Consider the following 19567-nt stretch of genomic DNA (forward strand, 5'->3'; position numbering starts at 1 on the left):
TTTGTGTGTCTGTGGGTAACAACCTTATCTGAGCTCAAGAAAAGGAGTAATTGGGTAAGACTGTTCAAAAACCATTCCTTTTAGACTTTAGTTGACTTGGTGGTTCTTGCTAACTTGGAAGTCAGTGGTTTCTGCTTCACCAGCTACATTCCTGGCACCTTCTCTTTCTTTGCTTCCTCCTTTTCCTCTCCTTCTGATCTGGAGGTGCCAAGAGTGCTTCTCCCCTTCTTTCCTTTTAAAAGGGTCCAGTTGCAGGATGTTCTCTGCCCCCTCCCCCCCCCTTTTTTATTGTCTGGACCTGCAGAAATCTCCACCCTTTCAATTCTCTTTATGCTTCTTTTTTCCCAACATGAAACAGAGAGGAATTTTAGTTTCTTCTCTTCGTTTATCAGGAACTTCTGCCATTCTGGATCTCTCACTTCTACCTTTAGTTAGGAAATTTGTCTCGAACGAAGTTTCTCTCCCCTTGTTCTCTTCAAACAAATATCGCTTCCTCTCAGAATGTGAATTCCTGGCAGGAACTGAACGTTGATTGATCAGTTTGTAGATGGAAATCAAAGGAGATGTGGCCTGTGCAATTGTTTGCTAAGAATCAAGACTGTCTGAATAGCTCTTCTAATGAAGCCACTATTTCTACATGACCCTCCTCTCCTGATAATCTAAAATGCATTCTAACTCAGATTCTTCCATCCCCACTTCAGATGGGGGCTAATGGCACACAATTGTGCTTTCCAAGACCAAAAGGGGAACATAGAAAACTATTTTTAAAAGACAGCTGGAAACCGCAGGTCCATAGGCCAGAGGGCTGGTTTGTACAATTACGAGAATTGTCCCATGCTCTTGAAATCTCTATCTCCCTAGATAGAAATGCATAAGGGAATAATCTGAAGAAGGACAGATATGATATACAACAGTAAATGGGAGTTCTTCCCAAGATGAAGTTCAATAGAATCCTTATAGTAGGAGGCCGTGGTGTTGATATAAAGGCAAAGCTAAGCAGAAATTAGGCCACTGGAACAGCGGAGGGTCCGTAGGTATTTGGGAGCAGAGATGTGTGGTAGTAAATTATATCCTGAGACAAAGGCACCTGAGTGGAAGCATGACTTGAGTTAATATAAACAAACCAAGTCATAGCTAAAAAATAAAAAATCAGGCCAGTTCTCATGGTAATGTCACCGTTCCAACTAACCAACTCCAAACCAATTAACTCCAAGACATACAGTTCCTCAAAGTTCCATTTTATTAGAGTTGTCGTATTGGCACATCTGGGAAAATCCAAATCTGAGAGTTCTGGGTTTTCCCTTCCCAAAAGAAATTCAAAGATCCATCCCCTGCACTCACAGGTCCATTACATGGCCCAATCAAAACATTGTCCCAACTGGAGACATACCTCCAGACACTCCTCTCCAGGTGCAGGGTAACATGTCCTTGACTTTCTGAGAAAGAATGTTATTGAGTCTAATCTACCTCTCTATAAAAAACCCCCTCCCAAATTCCCAGGCACTAAAAATGTGGAAGCCTTGAAGCTTCCAAGTAAGATATGGCTTCCAAGGCTGACAGATGAGAATTTACATAACAACAAAGGGTACTTGTTTGCTTGCTTGCTTATTATATAACCAACTTCATAACTATCCATCTCTTTCATAGAGGAGCTCTGGGTGGTATACAGTTTAATCAGTATAATAATAGTTTGAGGTTTTGGCTCCAAAATGGCATTGTTCCATCTGACGTTTTCTTTCTTTTAAGAATCTTCTTTCCAAGCAGTGGTGTCTTGCTTTTTTTTTGCCAGATCTTACAAGGTGCAGCCACTTTCTCTCTTATTATTATTTTGAATTCTTTGATGATCAGATGTTGCCCTTCTTGTTGCCCTTTCCAGGCAGAAGCCCTTTCTGGAGACAAAAGTTTATTAAGAACTGTATAAATTAGGTTCGCACAGGTGCACAAGAAGCAATAAGGACTGTTTTGTGCTGAAGGAACAACAGGAAGCAAAGAGAAAGCAAAAGAAAACTAGTAGTATTCTTATTAAGAGAACACTGTATACCAGCTGAAGATTTACAAGATAATGACAAACTTTGGAGTTTGAAAACCAAGTGTGTGTATTTGCATGTGCGTGTGGAGAGAAAGAAAGGAGAGAGAGGAGAGAGAGAGCGGGGGAGAGACGGGGAGAGGGAGGGAGAGAGAGAGAGAGCACAAACTAGATCGACAGGAGTTAACATGTCTGTGAGAATAATCTCCAGATGATACCATAGTTCATTTTTCCAGTTTCTGGAAACATGATATATACTATAGTGGGCTACAATTTGCTTCCAGGTCTAATTAAAGGTGGTGGTTGTCATTTTTAAAACCCTACATGGCCTGGGGCCAGGTCATTTGAAGGACCGTTTTTTCCAGTCATATTTACTTGGCTCACCAGTCATATCTACTCGGCAAGGAATGTTATGGTCCCCTCTTAAGGAAATCCATCTAGTGAGACCAAGAAGAAGGATCTTGTCCATGGTGGTTCCCTTCCTGTTGTGACACCATACCTGTAGAGATAAGATTGACCCCAACTTTGACACTCTTTTGAAAGGACCTGAAGTTCTGACAACAGTTTTGGGGACCCAGAACGATATGAAGCCCATCAAATGGTTGGCCTGATTGTTGTTACCAAGGTGTGATGGAGGCAGGGGTGGGACTCTACTGGTTCGGGCAAACCGGTAGTTCCGGTGATCATTTGGCCCCGCCCACCTGCCCCTTCCCTATGCTTTATTTCCTTGTTCTTGAGCACAGCTGATTCACGCGGCAGAGCGGTTTGCTGTGCATCAGCTGTTTTACTCACCGGAACTGCAGCAGAAAGTAAGTATTATAGCTAAAAATGGCATTTCCCAAATGCTGTGCATGCGTGCAAAGCGCACGCTCACCGAACTGGTTGTTACACCGGTTGAATCGTACCACTGGGTAGAGATTTATTGGCTTCTGTGTGGAGGTTTTATTTTTGTAAGCTGCAGGGAGTTCTTGTAAATAAGTTGGGCAGCCTTATAAATTTTCTCATAAATAAACCAATACCCATGTTGGAAACATGTAGCACTTCTCTTCTGATTTCCAAAGAAACTGCCCATAACACCTTGAAAATTTGTGGCTGAGAGGACGGTTTGGTTCTGTAGTTATCACATCCTCAAATCTGTTCAATAGGCTGAGCATAATTGATGGCTTTGCTCCGTATCACCCTGCAGCCCCTTTGATAGAACATTGGTTCCTCTGTCCAGGTGGCAGTGGCCAGGTGAATTCTCCTTACCTTTATTGGTGCAATAGTTGCTGATTTATTTACCTGCATCAGCCTGATTTGTGGAAGGTATGATCTCACCAGTAAACAAGGAAGCAGAGGACAAAAGTTGGGGGAAGCCCTTTTATATCCTTTTCTTCTCTAATATTTCTATTCAGCACTTCCAAGGTTAACACAAACAACGAAGGTGACTGTGGGCACCCTTGTCTTTTTCCTTTTCTTATATCAATAGAGTCCATCAAATCTCCCTTGATCATTAGCTTTGCCATTTGCTTATGATATATAGCTTCTATTGCTTGGATAAATTTTTTACCAAAACCCATCTGTTCCAGCTGTAATAACATAAATCATCAATTCACATTATCAAATGCCTTCTGTGCATCTAAAAATATCAAAGCCATTTGTTTTTCAGGATGTGCCACATAGTATTCCAAAGTGTCCAAGATTACTCTCATATAGTCTTTTAATTTGTCTCTTTGGCAGAAATCCATTTTGATCAGGATGGATAAAGTTATTTAGGTATTTTTTGAGTCTTTCTGCCAGTATTGAAGCAAAAATTTTATAATATGTCTATGGAGATTCTCAGTCATCCAGATCATGGTTGTCTCAAAAGTGCTTTTTCAAGAGGCAACTGGACTTCCTTGTTTTTCTTTCCTTTCCTTTCCTTTCCTTTCCTTTCCTTTCCTTTCCTTTCCTTTCCTTTCCTTTCCTTTCCTTTCCTTTCCTTTCCTTTCCTTTCCTTTTCTTTTCTTTGAAGATGTTTTACTTCCCATTCAAAAAGCTTCTTTAGCTCTGACTGGATGGCGGAGAATGGAAACATGGTATACCATGGTGGAATGGAATGGAAACATGGTGTACCATATTTAATAATAGCTAAACAATTTAATTTTCAATCAGGGATTGTCACTTGTCTAATTGCCTCTGCTTTTTCCTCTTCTTCTTCCTCCCAGCTTTGACTGAAGGTTATGATGGCCCCCTGCATGAAAGTCGACATGGCAGTTTGGTGCAGATCCGGAGGCGGAAGGCATCTGGGGATCTTTACTGGGCATATTCAGGTGAGTTGGGCTGGACCAGAAAAGTATGGCAGGTGACAAGAACCGGGGGAGCTTTGCAGGTAGCTCATTAACTGTGAAATACTTCCTTGATGAAGAAAAACACTTGCCATCTTGTGGGCCAATGTTGCTATTAGTTAATGCGAAACATTATCTTAGGCAGCTGGTTTTGAATATCTGAAAGGTCAGCCAGTGATTAACTTAGTCTATTATTATTGTTGTTGTTGTTATTGCATCGGCGCTGTTTGGGAAACAAAGATTTGTGAGATTTTTGGTCTCAGGGCACAAACACAACTTGGTTAGCCTTAGATACCATGGACTTTGACTGGGGGAATGTGCACGCAGATATTTGATTATCTGGGGTACAGTGGCAAGATTTTATTTATTTGTTTATTTGTTTTTATTTTATTTGTTTGTCAAACATGGACAAGATAACAAGTATAGGTATGAACATAAACATGAACAAAGGAAGTAAATACAGATAAATGGGGACAGTAAGACAGGGACGGTAGGCACGCTGGTGCGCTTATGCACGCCCCCTTTAAGGACCTCTTAAGAATGGGGTGATGTCCATGGTAAACAGTTTGAGGTTAAATCTGCGAGGGTTTGAGTCTGTAACAACAGAGTCAGGTAAAGCATTCCAGGCATTGACCACTCTGTTGCTGAAATCATATTTTCTGCAATCGAGTTAGAAGCAGTTTACCTTGAATTTGTATCGATTGTTAGCCTGTGTATTATTGTGGTTGAAGCTGAAGAAGTCGTTGACAGGCAAGATGTTATAGCAGACAATTTTGTGAACTATGTTGAGATCGGACTGCAGGCGGCACAGTTCCAGATTGTCCAGGAAAGATGATGAACACAATTGCATGGTCAAAGTTTTCTTCCCTTTATTATATGTGGTGCGTATGCAGCACACGTACGAAGGGAGCAGAGCTTCAATCCTGCAATTGCAGCCACCATCTTTGGATGCCGGTACCCAAGCAACAAAATGTCCTGGACTGTGTAGTTTTCCTGTTGATTTGGTGGCTGCCTTTTCTGAGACCACAGAGAAGAGTCATACTTGCCTTGGAATTTGAACAAATGAAATTCAGCTGCCTAGAACATTGTATTTCAATAGTATTGCTGAAAGTCTTACCGGGAACAGCTCATTTTTGGTATTGCTCCTCAGGTTATTTTCCTACTTCTGCTGATTTATATAATCGTTTAAAAATGTGAGCAAAGTATTTTGACATTTGCCGTTCATTTTTTTTGTCAGCGTGGTGTATCTTGATTGTGCTTTTGAAAGTCCTTGCCCTTTACTCTCCATGGTTTACACTTAAGACGATTATACTCTGTGAAAAGAGAATATTCTTTGTCTCTAATGGATTTCAAGTTCAGAGTGCCTTAGCCTGAGCTTTATTATCAGCCAGTCTCTTTTTTTCCCATCATGCTTATTATATTGCTGTCATTCTTATCCCCAACCATGGGCCTTTCAGGCCATTATCCTTATGATGGGCTTGTGGTTGTGATTATTTGTAATGAAAAACAGACTGAATGATTTAGAAACAAATGAATGAAACCAATAGGCCTTTGCTTCCATTTTTTTTAGTCCCATATAACTTCTGTATTCTTTATCCTTCCAGATTCCAGGCATCAAATGTATTATTATGTATTAACTATTTTGTTTTGCTACTGCCAGAAACTATATTGGGAATAAATGTCTAGTCTCACTCCTCCAGATCATAGTTGTTTCCAAAGTGCTCTATTTTTTTAAAGGCAATTGGGCTGTTTTTTGACAAAGTAGAAGACGTCTCACTTCTGATCTAAGAAACTTCATCAGTACAAAGCGCTCACCACAAATTAACAAGCTGAGCTCTCTGATCTTAATTAGTTGACTAGAGCCCTCCTGCCATGGAGATTGACTAGACCTTAAACAGTTACATATTGAAGGCTTTTATAGTCATAAATACCACATTATTCCAAAACTGAAATTTTAAATTATCATTTGTTAGTCATTGTAGAAACATAGACAACTGATGGCAGAAATGGTCTCATGGTCCATCAAGTTTGTTCTTTGAATTTATTTGCTTTTTTGTTTTTTTTATTTCTTCACTTGTTATTTTTAATTATCATTTTTATATTCTATTAATTTGTTTAGGTTTAATTTTTGTCAGATGACAGACATAGGTTAATTCCAAGCAAGTTTAAACTCATTTATTGTACTGTTATCTGAGATAGTTGCTGAACAAGCGCCACCTAGTCACCAGGAGTGGAATTGCAGTCAAAGCATCTTGGCTTTTCACTTTAGGGACGAGATCATTAAAAGCGTTCCTCCTTTTCAATGGGCTAATTTTGGAAGCTTCCTAAATTCATTCATAATAACTTCCCAATAAATCCAGAAAGGAAAGAGTAGTTCTCAGGTTTAGTTTATTGCTTTGGATGTAAGGAACACTGTTACGAATTTACTGAAGAATCTTTGATGTTGATGTGCTAAGGAAGGAAGGGAGACACACACACACACATTTGTGCCCATCTTATTAACCAGAAAGAGGTTACATCTGAACTGAGCGGGTGCACAATTAAACAGAAACTATACATCTTTTATTCATTGGTGAGACTGTTGCTGTATACTTGGCAGATCTGAATCTTTGTCCTTAATAAATCAGTAAGGTATATTTGTCATCTCGTGGTGACTTTTTTTAAAAAAAAAAAAATTCATTCCACTTCAATAAGAAAAATGGATTACTAGGGCAGTATTTTATATTCTCATCTCTCTTAAAAATACAATAGCTCTTTGCTAATTATAGTTTGTTTAATCTTATATTAACCTGCTTTAAAATTATATCTGACTTTTGACCTATACCAGCCTTAAATGAAGCGTAAATTTGATCACCCTATAAGCAAGAGAATCAGCTGCCTGAGACATTTCAAAATAAAAGATTTCAGCCATCTTAAAAAAGAAGTTATTAGGTATTCCAAAAAGCTTTGCAGTAGTATGGTTTTGCCTCACCAAAATATCTTGCACTTGGTTTCCATCAATCAAATTCTGTATCCACTCGTTATTCCTCTTATAATGTGTTCATATGAAAAATGCCTCTGCAAGAGCTTCGACTTCAGCACTTTAAAAATTAATGCAAGCATGAACAATTGAGCATGGAAACAAATTGCTAACTAATGTAAGTTGATTCAGGACTGATGTTGCTTTATTCCTACAAGCATTCTGGCAGGGAGTTTCTAATTGTTGCTTTCTAATTGCCAGTGGTGACAGTTGTATAGAGAATTCTCATTTAACGACTTCCTCATACACTAGCCCTTCACAGATACCATAGTAATGGAAAAATAATTTTGCAGCCAATCCTTGCATTTATGATCTTCCTAGGTCTATGAAGCAAAGGAAAGTTGAGCTATGTTTTAAGCACCAAGCGGTCACTTCTCTTTACAACCAAATTGTCAGTGTCAATTGTGGTCACTAAATGAGAACTACCTGTATGGATGTTCTCTAAGGTACTTCTAAAAATGTTATAAAGAATTTTTCATGTGGATAGTTCAAAACTGGAAGGTTCCAATACTGAACCTTAATCTTCTCTACCCAGATGTTTACATATTGATTGCCTCTCATTTCATCTATATTAATTTGTTTTGTATGTTATTTTAGTCAATAGGACAATGTTAAGCACGAAAAAGGTATTCTATGTATTTTCAAACACAGGCAAGCATTCAAATGTTAGCACAGGTGTAAGCTTGTAGGAGACTCCCATTTTGTTGCGGGATTAAGTTAGATCGGGGGTGTCAAAGTAACAGCCCACGGGCTGGATGCCTCATGCGCAGGCCATGCCCATCCCAGCTCCGCTAATGGGAAGAACATCACAAAACATTACGTGATGGCAATGTGACGTGGCGAGTTTGACACCCATGAGTTAGATGCGTACTTATATGAACAGAGAGACAATGCATGAGCAGACTTTTGGATGATGGCAGGATAGAAATAAGTCCAGACGGAAGAGATAAGAAGTTTTAGAAAGAAAGATGAAAAATAGTTGTCCTAAAAACTTCTGACCTTAACCATATCTTCCCCGGGATGTAGTCTGGTGCAGATAATATATGAACGTATGAGAGCTCATGGAACAAAATGGCTCCCTATTGTTTGTGTGAGATCAGTTTGTGACAGATTTTCTAAAAGGCATGCAGAAACAAGTCTAGTATCTCTGGGACCTCTAGCAACCTTGGTTAATGTCAAGAAATGTAAGCAGCATCAGATACGTCTGATTAACCCTGGTGGATCATCAGAAAATGCCAGGAGGGTAGGCTAGAGTGGGAAAGTGAGGAAAAATATATCCCTAAGGAAGACATGGACAAGCTACTTTTGTTTAATTGCTAAGAAAACAACTTGGATGTGAAATTGGTTTGGCTTGAGGGAATCTTCTCTTTTCTTTAGAAATAAGGAATCACAATATATCCATAAGGCTTGGAAAGAGAGAGTAGAGAGAAAGAAAAGACCGTCCTTCTATTACATTCTAATTAAGAAATATCCATTATGTAAAACATTATCTCAAGAAGGTTACAGAACATTTCTACTGTAAAGACAATACAGAAAATTCTCTACTTTTATTCCCCTTAAACAATGCTATTTTGGAATATCATTTTGATTTTATGCTTTTCTTTACCTGAAGCTATAATTTTAGTTGCCATTTTAATGCTGTGTCTTCTAAAAACAGCATTTAAAAAAAATCATCAAAAAAGTACAACAAAGAATGTTCTTTCTGCGCCAACTCAGAAAGCTCAAACTGCCCAAGGAGCTGCTGATACAGTTCTACAGAGGAATGATTGAGTCTGTCATCCGCACCTCTATAACTGTCTGGTTTGGTTCTGCAACTGAACAGGACAGACACAGACTTCAGAGGATAATTAGGACTGCAGAAAAAAAACAATTACTACCAAACTGCCTTCAATTGAGGACCTGTATACTGCACGAGTCAAAAAGAGGGCTGTGAAAATATTTACAGACCCCTCACATCCTGGACATAAACTGTTTCAACTCCTTCCCTCAAAACGATGCTATAGAGCACTGCACACCAGAACAACTAGACACAAGAACAGTTTTTTCCCGAAAGCCATCACTCTGCTAAACAAATAATTCCCTCAACACTGTTCAAGTATTTACAAAGTGTACCCTACTATTACTGTTAATCTTCTCATCACTCCTTATCACCCATCCTCTCCCACTTGTGATTGTAGGACTGTAACTTTGTTGCTTGTATCCTTACGATTTATATTGACTGTTTCCTAGTATGATTTGATTGTTGATTGTATCCGATGACTATCATTAAGTGTTGTACGTTATGATTCTTGATTCTTAACAAATGTACCTTTTCTTTATGTATACTGAGAGTATTTACACCAAGACAAATTCCTTGTGTGTCCAATCACACTTGGCCAGTATTCTATTCTATTCTATTCTATTCTATTCTATTCTATTCTATTCTATTCTATAAGAGAAAATCATAGTTTAAGGTCCATTGACACTGTTGCTATATGTGAGTTAAGACACCTTCTCATTGTCTAAGCAATATATAAACCTCTAGTTCTTCATTCCACTCATTTCTTAATACCTGCATATCAGCTGATTTATTCATAATATCTGTAGAAACAAAAGTAGATATTTTTTAGATTTAAAGGATTTAACAAGTACAGGTAGTCCTCAACTTACAACAGTTTGTTTAGTAGCCATTCAAAGTAACATTGGCACTGAAAAAAGTGACATGATGGTTTTTCAGTTATGACCTTTCCAGCATTCCCATGATCATGTGATCAAAATACAGGTGGTTGGCAACTAATTCATATGACCATTGCTGTATCCCAAGATCATATGATCACCTTTTGCAAACTTCTGACAAGCAAAGTCATTGGGGAAGCCAGATTCACTTAACAACCAGGTTACTAACTTATCAACTGCAGTGATTCACTTAACAACTGAGGCAAGAAAGGTCACAAAATGGGGCACTATTTACTTAACAAATGCCTCACTTAACAACATAAATTTGGGGATCAATTGTGATCGTAAGTCGAGAACTACCTGTATTTCTGGTGCCTCAGAAACTGAAAATGCTGCTGGCCTATCTTGTACAATACATACCACGCTTCAGCATTAGCCACATATTGAAAGCAAGCAGAGATCACAGTGACCATTGTTTAACTGTGATAACCGAATGCTTGGGGATCAAACGGCAAGTGAGTTCAAGGGGTAATGAATCCATTTTACATTCTGTGTTTTCAATTATATCCTGTGTGATGTAGAACAAAATGAAGTACAGTGTTAGCAGTAGCTGGATTTTTTGCTTCAGGAACCAAAATGTCTTCAGCGAACTATGCAATCAAGAAAGCAAAAATCAAAATAGAATAAACGTTGGGGATGGGTGCGGAGAAATAATGATAGTCCTTGAGTTATGGCTGTAATTGAGCCTGCCCATCTTGGTAGTCATAGACAGTCATAAAGCTGCGACTGATCCAATTTTAGGACCTTTTTTTCAGCAGCCATTAAGTGAGTGCCATGGTTGTGTAATGAACCAATGGTTTGCTATGGGTCCGTTTAGCTTAAAACCAGAAGTAAATGTCACTGCAAACGGTTGTAAATTTGGTCCAGTTGCCAAATGCCATCACATGACCATAGAGAGGAGTGACTCAGAAATTCAAACCCGGGTCATAAGTGCCACCCCATGTAAATCTGTTGTAACTTTGACCAGTTGCTAAGGAACTGGTTGTAAGTCAAGAACTATCTGTACAAACTCAGTTCTTTTTTTCACATGCTACACTGTTTAGTCTCATCTTCATTTTACTTTCAGTTTAGGTGTGCCGTACCTCAGCTTTGCCCAGTATTGAGAAAAATATTCTTATAATTTTGATGTTGTCTTTTAATTCTAAAGGAACCTTTAGAAATGTAATCAAGATCCACCCTTCCTTTCAACCTTATGGGTTTGTCTCACCAGCCATCCTGCATATCCTGCCACTATCCTGCTCGTTTTATCTTCTTTATTTATTCATGCTAACTGAATTCATATCTGAAGCAATTTATGTCTGTGTTGTGAATCTGATTGTCTAAACAAATCTTGTTTTCATGTTGTATATTAAGTAACATATGGCAATTGAGAGTGAAACAAATTAAGAAAAATCTAGTCTACAGGTGCTTAAATTCTGCAGAAACAAATAAGATGTTAAATATACTTCACTCTTCCTTGGAACTGTGCCCATTGTCAACATAAATCTATATTACTCCTTAAATATATCTTGCTTTTCAAAAATTATACACCGAAGCAAAAGCCACAATTTAAGTAAATAAACAGTTGATTCATTATCAGAATGAACATGGAATCTTAAATAATGAATGTCATATTTATTCAGCTTTTATTACTGAAAAAGTGTCTGGAAGATTCATGTCAGCTTTTCTAAAGGAAAAATAGCTATACAAAAGATTTAATCATTCATTTCAAAATTGTTTTAAATGATTTGCAATCCTGGATGTTTTATTGCTGTTTGGCGCTGTATATTATTAACTCTGTATTTGGGTAGGATTGTTCTGTTTCAGCATTTAAACTGTTTTAAATTTTACTTCATAACTGATTCCTCCTCCTATTTCAAACAAAAATATTCTCTGCTACTTTTTTAGAAATCTGCAATTGAGCTGAATAGTTTTTTGTAGCTATGCTATTCTTTTGTCTCTTGACTAGTCCAGATTTTGCAGGGCCTGGGGGAAAAACTGTTTTTTTTGTTTCACAAAGCATTGATAACGAACTTTTTTTTTTTAACAAATATGCCTCCACTTGCTTATTGTTGTCTAATTGGAACCCTATTCATTATTTACTATTTTTTGATGCTTTAAAAACAGCAATAATATTCGAAACACGAGAGAGATGTTTATCAATTCTTGCAAAGGAAACAAGACACAATTTATTTTATCTAGGTGTCGGGAAAGAGCAGCAGCTTGAAATGGCCTTTATAAAAATGATGGGTGTTCATTTTGTAATAATGATAGCATTCAGATAGCATAATGATCATTCTAATGGAAACATTTCAACAGTTGTCACTATAGTTGCATATAGTTCATATGTCACTCTACAGAACTGTCTTTTCCCATGGGAGATGTGAATAAGGTAAATAAATCACAAGCAATGTTTTAGTTCAAACATTGGGTATCCATTGGGCATTCTTAGAAAACATGTTTACAATTTAATTAAGCAGATACTTTTAAAAGGATGCTATCAATAACAATTTCTATGTTGAACAGAAAGTCCCTTATTCTAGCAGCGCTGGTAACATATTCTCTACATTTCAACAAATCTGACATTGGGGTTTCTTTTTTTTCTTGTCTATGGCTTTTAAATGTCATAAATATATTTATAATAATAAATATAAATATTATTATATTAAAAAAGAGAAGGCTGAGGATTCTATCAAGCCAAGACTGACTCCTCATGACTTCAGGAATAATACAATGATTGAAGATTTTCTCAGCATAAAAGAGATATGCTTGTCTGGAATGCCTTTTCATTTTGTGATCTAGCCTGCACCTTCCTGTCGAACTATTTACTGGCCTCAACAGATATTGAGCAGATCATGTCAACCTGATAGTGCTAGCTTCTATGATCTCAAAAAAGGTTGTGAAGAGTATGGTTGGAGGAAGCTATTTCCTTTCATTAGAGATGTGATGGGTACAGTATTAAGCTGGACAAACTAAAGGTGGGGAAGCTGAAAGGATGGAAGGATTTTCCGGTTATCGTTATATATACCAGTAGCCAAGAAAGGAAATATTAACCAAATCAATGGTTTTTATTTGATGTATCTTTCAAAAAAAAAAAAAAACAACAACATGTGGAATAGACTTCAGAATGGAATATTCTCTGGAAGGTTGCATTTAGAGTTCAAAAGCTCTCTTTGGGATGAGTTATGTCTGGTTTTATTCCCTAATCCAGGAACCAAAGAGATAACTCAAGAAAGATGAGTGAAAACACAGTATGTGTAGGAGAAGAAGAGGCTGAGTGGAAAGTGGGATTAAATGTGCCATTGTTTTAGAAGCAATGCGCTGTTACAAAAGACCTCAGTTACCCATGGAATTTCTTTGACCCTTACCTAACACCACTTTAGCTTTCACTGTTAGTTGACTAGATTATTGTATTAGAGGTAGCAATAATAAATTCTTTTGTGCTTTGAAGTCAGCAAATGCTCCTGGTTATTTGCACTCGAAGCTATAGCATTTTGTGTTTGGACAAAACTGGAATGAAATAATACTATCTTGATTGTATTTTGCGTTTGGACAAAACTGGATGAAATAATACTATCTTGATTGATAGTGACTTAGAATACTGTTAACAATCACTCTGTAATAAATTTGACACCAATTTGCATGTACTTGTACGTATGAAGAAGTTATAAGGGCAACAAAACTGATAAAATTGCAGTTAAATTGTTGCTAGAATTAATATCTGTAATGGAATGCCTGGGTGAATTTGAGGAAAGGGTAGAAAAGATACTGCTTGGGAAGCAGATAAGAGGTGCAGGAGTCATCAGTTGCTTAATGGCAGAGAAAGAAACGAAGGAAGGACCAGCTCTAATGGACCAAGCAATTAAAAGTGGAGGGAAGGAAGTTTGCATGTTCAGGCTTGCAAGGTTCTGTTAATGTAGCTTTCCAATAAAGTTGATGTAGCACCTCTATTCATGTTTCCTATCTGGTTTATCTTGGAAGGCTGGTATTAGTCTTGCGGGTGCTTTCTTACCATTATGTGATTGTGGGCTCCTTCTTTTCTTGTTTGATTATTTCCTTTGCAGCATCTCTTCTTTCCTTTCCTCAAGGTCGCCCTTGCATTCTGTTACAAAATCTGAATGTTTTATGAAACGATCTAGGATTCCCCACCCCACCCCCAAGGAAAAAGTTCCTTTGTAAGAGTCTACCAACAAGCACCTTTTTGATGTTTTATCCTAGGACTCCATATATTGATTGATAGATTGATTATATCAGGGGTGTCAAACTCAAGGCCCCTGGGCCAGATTCGGCCTGTGGAGTGCTTAGACCTGGCCTGTGGGGCTGCTCTGGAAACAGTGAAGGACCGGCCCACGGTGCCTTTTCCAGTGAAAACACAGCTTTCAGGAAGCCGTTGCAGCCAAAAATAGAGCTTAGGAACCTGTTTTTGCTAGCAGAGCGCTTGGGCCACCTCAGGCTTCCCTGACATGAGTGGTGGCGAGCTGGCCATGCCCCATCTGACCAGGTTCCCACCCCACCCCTGAGGTCAAACAACCCTGATGCAGCCCTCAAAGAAATTGGGTTTGACACCCTTGGATTATATGCTTAATTGGTTGAGTGATGTTAAATTTGGCTTGACTTTTGGTTGCTATGAACAAATGCTAACCATCTTTATCCAACGCTGAGTGTAATCTGTAGATCTTCCAAGGACATTCCAGTCATCTCCTTGATTCTCTCCAACCATCCACCTTATCCAATGTTTTTCCTTTCTACTTCCCTCAACCCTTGCCAAGAATAGTTGCAACTTTTGTAGTCTGTCCTGTCACAATCCTGAAATATGTGAGTTTCTGTCTCTTGGTTATCACTTCAAGGAAGCCGTCAGTCAGTATTTGGACCAGGGTCAATTATTCCCTTCCTCTTGGAGGGCATGAATTATTGGTAACCCTTCCCAAGCCATTCATTCTCAGGTGTTTATCTCCATCTTATCCCACTATGATTATACTTTAATCCTATTTAGTGAAATTGCAGAGATAACTGGCCTTTTGTCGGCAATGCTTTTCAAACCTGCTCTCCCCAAAGGTTAAGTTGTTCACATTCAGATACCAATTGTAATCATACATATTAGGTGACAGTGTAACCTGGAATTGGAGTATTATCTGTATTTGCATTAATCTTCCCCCTTTTACATCTTCAATTGCAGGGCAAATAACAAGTAAGCGAGGCTTTAGTTTCAGTTGTAAATGTCACGTTCCTTCCTATCTTGAAGATTTGTTCTGGGCAAAGCATTACAAATGAATAAAATCGTCAGTCTTCAGGGTCAGCTACTTAGTGTGAAAATATATAGGTGGGATTCAGTGATGAATACCACCACCTACAACAAAAGCAATTGCATAACATTTACACAGGGATAAGCAGAAATTAGCAGAAATCTATTTAGGGTTGGGATGGGGAGACATTTTTTCTACAGGGCAGAAATCCGCAGAGAAACACAACCAGGTTTCCAGCATAGAGATTTTTTTTCCCTTCAAAATTAAATCCTTTTTTATTATTATTAATGTACTAATGTACTCTCTGATAATAATTTCATTTTTTTTTCCTTTGAGAATATTGCACTGGAAAATGAATGGCATTGAGAAAGATATTCTTGGTTCTTGCCTTCAAATATCCTTGCAGAAACTAATGAAATACTCTTGTGCCTCAACGGTAGACATGCAAAACTAAAGAGCTCAAAGAGAATGTGAATTAGATTAATGCCCATTTTAATAGGGAATTGAACATATTGTCTTGTCTGGTATTCATCTGCATTAAAAAGCTGGTCGTAGTATCTTTTCCCACCAGCATTTTCATATTAAATGTCTACTTTCCTAGAAAGACATTGAATAAATGTTGATGTTGTGAATTTAATGTTATAAGCTACCTTGGGTACATGTGTGCGAGCTGGCAAATTGGTTTAATAAATAAAATAAGTAAAATTGACTGTAGCCTCCTTCTTCATAACATGGAACAATATGGGATGGATTTTTCATTACCAGATGGATTCTCAGTTGATTGAAAAATGGTACCTAATCTGTAGTCCTTAATGAATCTATGTCTAGATTAGGGGACTCCAAAGTTGGCAGCATTAAAACCTATTGACTTCCACTCCCAGAATTCCCCAGCTGACAGGGCCGGCTGAGGAATTCTGGGAGTTGAAGTCCACAAGTCTTAAAGTTGGAAAGCCCTGGTCTAGATGGAGAGAGGTATGCGGTGAGGTACCTCAGAGTTCCGCTCTGGCCCCAATCCTCCTCAACATTTTGGAAATCCTTTAGGGGACAGAAGGGATGCTTAGCAAATTTGTAGATGGTACAAAGTATGTGTGTGTGAGAGATATAGGATAGGATAGAATAGAATAGAATAGAATAGAATAGAATAGAATAGAATAGAATAGAATAGAATAGAATAGAATACTTTATTGTCCAAGTGTGATTGGACACACAAGGAATTTGTCTTGGTGTAAATACTCTCAGTATACCTAAAGAAAAGGTAAATTCGTTAAGAATCAAGAATCATAACGTACAACACTTAATGATAGTCATCGGGTACCATCAACAATCAAATCATACAAGTGGGAGGGGATGGGTGAGAAGGAGTGGTGAGAAGATTAACAGTAATAGTAGTGTACGCTTTGTAAATAGTTGAACAGTGTTGAGGGAATTATTTGTTTAGCAGAGTGATGGGAAAAAACTGTTCTTGTGTCTAGTTGTTCTGGTGTGCAGCGCTCTATAGCGTCGTCTTGATGGAAGGAGTTGAAACAGTTTGTGTCCGGGATGTGGGAGGTCTGTAAATATTTTCACAGCCCTCTTTTTGACTCATGCAGTATACAGGTCCTCAATTGAAGGCAGGTTGGTATTAATTGTTTTTTCTGCAGTGCTAATTATCCTCTGAAGTCTGTGTCTGTCCTGTTGGGTTGCAGAACCAAACCAGACAGTTATAGAGGTGCAGATGACAGATTCAATAATTCCACTGTAGAACTGTATTAGCAGCTTCTTGGGTAGTTTGAACTTTCTGAGTTGGCACAGAAAGAACATTCTTTGTTGTGCTTTTTTGATGATATTTTTGATGTTAGGTGTCCATTTTAAGTCATGTGATATAGTAGAACCTAGAAATTTGAAGGTCTCTACTGTTGATACTATGTTGTCTAGTATTGTAAGAGGTGGTATTATAGGAGGGTTTCTTCTAAAGTCTACCACCATTTCTATGGTTTTGAGTGTGTTCAGTTCCATTACACCACAAGGCAAGTTGTATAACTTTCTGTCTGTATGCAGATTCATTGTTGTCTCGAATGAGACCAATCACTGTTGTGTCATCAGCAAACTTCAGTATTTTAACAGATGGATCATTTGAGATGCAGTCATTGGTATACAGGAAGAAGAGAAGTGGAGATAGCACACAGCCTTGGGGGCCCCCTGTGCTGATTGTACAGGTATCGGATGTGATTCCGCCTAGCTTCACCTGCTGCTTCCTGTCTGTTAAGAAGCTTATGATCCACTTAAAAGTGTGTTCAGGTACTGCTAGTTGGTTTAATTTACTTAGAAGAGTGTCTGGAATGATGGTATTGAATGCTGAACTGAAGTCTACAAAGAGGACCCTTGCGTAGGTATTTGGAGATTCAAGGTGTTGTAGGATGTAATGCAGAGCCATGTTAACAGCATCATCTGTCGATCTATTTGCTCGGTATGTAAACTGCATGGGATCTAAGAGCGGATCCGTGATGGTTTTCAGATGGGACAGCACAAGCCACAAGATTTTCGTGACTATAGATGTTAGAGCAACTGGTCTGTAGTCATTCAGTTCCTTGATGGAGGGCTTCTTTGGCACTGGGATGATGGTAGAAGCAGGAAGGAACATAGCACATCTCTAGTGATCTACTGAAGATTCAGGTGAAGATGGGGGCCAATTGGTCAGCACAGACTTTTAAGCAAGAAGGAGTTATCTCGTCTGGCCCTGGTGCTTTTCCTGGCTTCGGTCTGTGTAATAGATCTTGCACTTCTTTTTCTGTGATCACCAGAGGTTTTGAACCCAGTTGTAGGGGCCAGTTGTAGGACGCTTAGCTGTTGTTGGTGTATTTGAGATGTGGGTTGTGGAGATAGGTGGCTGTAGTTTACAGGTGATATCTTAACTCAGCAGAAGGTGGGTGGCTTTGCAACTATAGATTAAACAAGATCATGGGAATTGATACTTATGTTTTATGCACCTGGAATACAGGTAGTCCTTGACTTATAACACTTGCGGGGACAGTGCATTGTGCATCAAGGTCACATAGTGTAATAAGATTTGGACTGGGTTAGGGACTTCTGTCCTCACTGTGAGTTTTGTTGGGGAGGGGTACACGAAGGGAGGCTCAGCCAATCTCATTATACACATGTTGTACTCTGACAATAAAGGTAATAATAAATTCATTTATTGACTGTTCAAAGTTACAGCGGCACTGAAAAAAGTGACATGACCATTTTTCACAGTTACGGCCTTCGTAGCATCCCTATGATCATGTGATTAGATGCTCAGCACCTGGTTCATACTTAGGACCGTTGCCATGTCCCAAGGTCATGTGATTACCTTTTGCAGTCTTCTGACAAGCGAAGTCAATGGGGAAGCCAGATTCGCCTTATAAATCGTGTTAACTAGCTTAACAATTGCAGTGATTCACTTAACAAATGAGGGAAGAAAGGTCTTATAATGGGGCAAAAGTCACTTAGCAAACCATTCACTTAACAACAGAAATTTGGGGCTCGATTGTGATTGTAAGTCAAGGACTACCTGTAGTGTATCCAATTTTGATCACTCCAATACAGGAAGGATGTAGAACAATTGGAAAGAGGGCAGAGAAGGCAACAGAGGTGATGAAATACTTAAATCTCATGAAGAATGAAGAACTGGATATTGTTAGATTAAGGTGAAAGGGAAATAGTGATAGCAGTTTTCCTATTCTTGAAGGGTTCTCACCGGAAAAAAATGTGTGGATTTCTTCTCAGTAATGCCTAGGGTGCAAACTCTAAATAAGGAGTAATTTCTTGACCATAAAAGTTATGAAGCAGTAGATCAACTTGCCTCCAGAGTCATGAATGTTCCATTACTAGAGCTTTTTATGCAGGCAATTACTTGTCTGAAATTGTCTGAGGATATTTGTAGTGGGAACAGAGTTAGACTAGAAGATCTCCAAAATCCCATTCAGCATTGGGATTCTATTATTCATCTTCCTGTTCCTTGATGGCAAATCAATTATTATAGCATATAATATAATAACAAAGAGAATGGTAGCCCTGGCGGTGTAGTTGGACAAGTACTACTGACAAGGAAGCTTGAATTCTCCAGCACCAGCCTTATACAGTATTTCAATACTATTTATGTTTTGGGCTTTTTTTTTTAACTCTTACTTGGTTGGGATGGCTTACAGAAATGATTAGCAAAATATGAGCTATAGAACAGAACTCACTGTTTGGACAGAACTGAAGGAATACCTCCCCAAGGAGGCATGGCCAAAGATGAAAACAGGTGCAGATATAACTT

General features: G+C 38.4%; 1 protein-coding gene across 3 annotated transcripts in view; it reads left to right on the forward strand.

Moving 5' to 3' along the window:
• Positions 1-19567, forward strand: part of PTPRG (protein tyrosine phosphatase receptor type G) — a 683006-nt gene that overhangs the window by 163896 nt on the left and 499543 nt on the right. For all 3 annotated transcript variants that reach the window (XM_026721752.2, XM_026721760.2, XM_087923573.1), the window contains exon 2: positions 4213-4317. In XM_026721752.2, coding sequence (XP_026577537.1) covers positions 4213-4317 — 105 coding nt within the window. The remainder of the gene's footprint in view (positions 1-4212; positions 4318-19567) is intronic.

Source organism: Pseudonaja textilis, chromosome 2 (genome assembly GCF_049901715.1).
Source record: "Pseudonaja textilis isolate UNSWEBS1 chromosome 2, rPseTex1.2, whole genome shotgun sequence".
In the NCBI taxonomy this organism is placed as follows: Eukaryota; Metazoa; Chordata; class Lepidosauria; order Squamata; family Elapidae; genus Pseudonaja; species Pseudonaja textilis.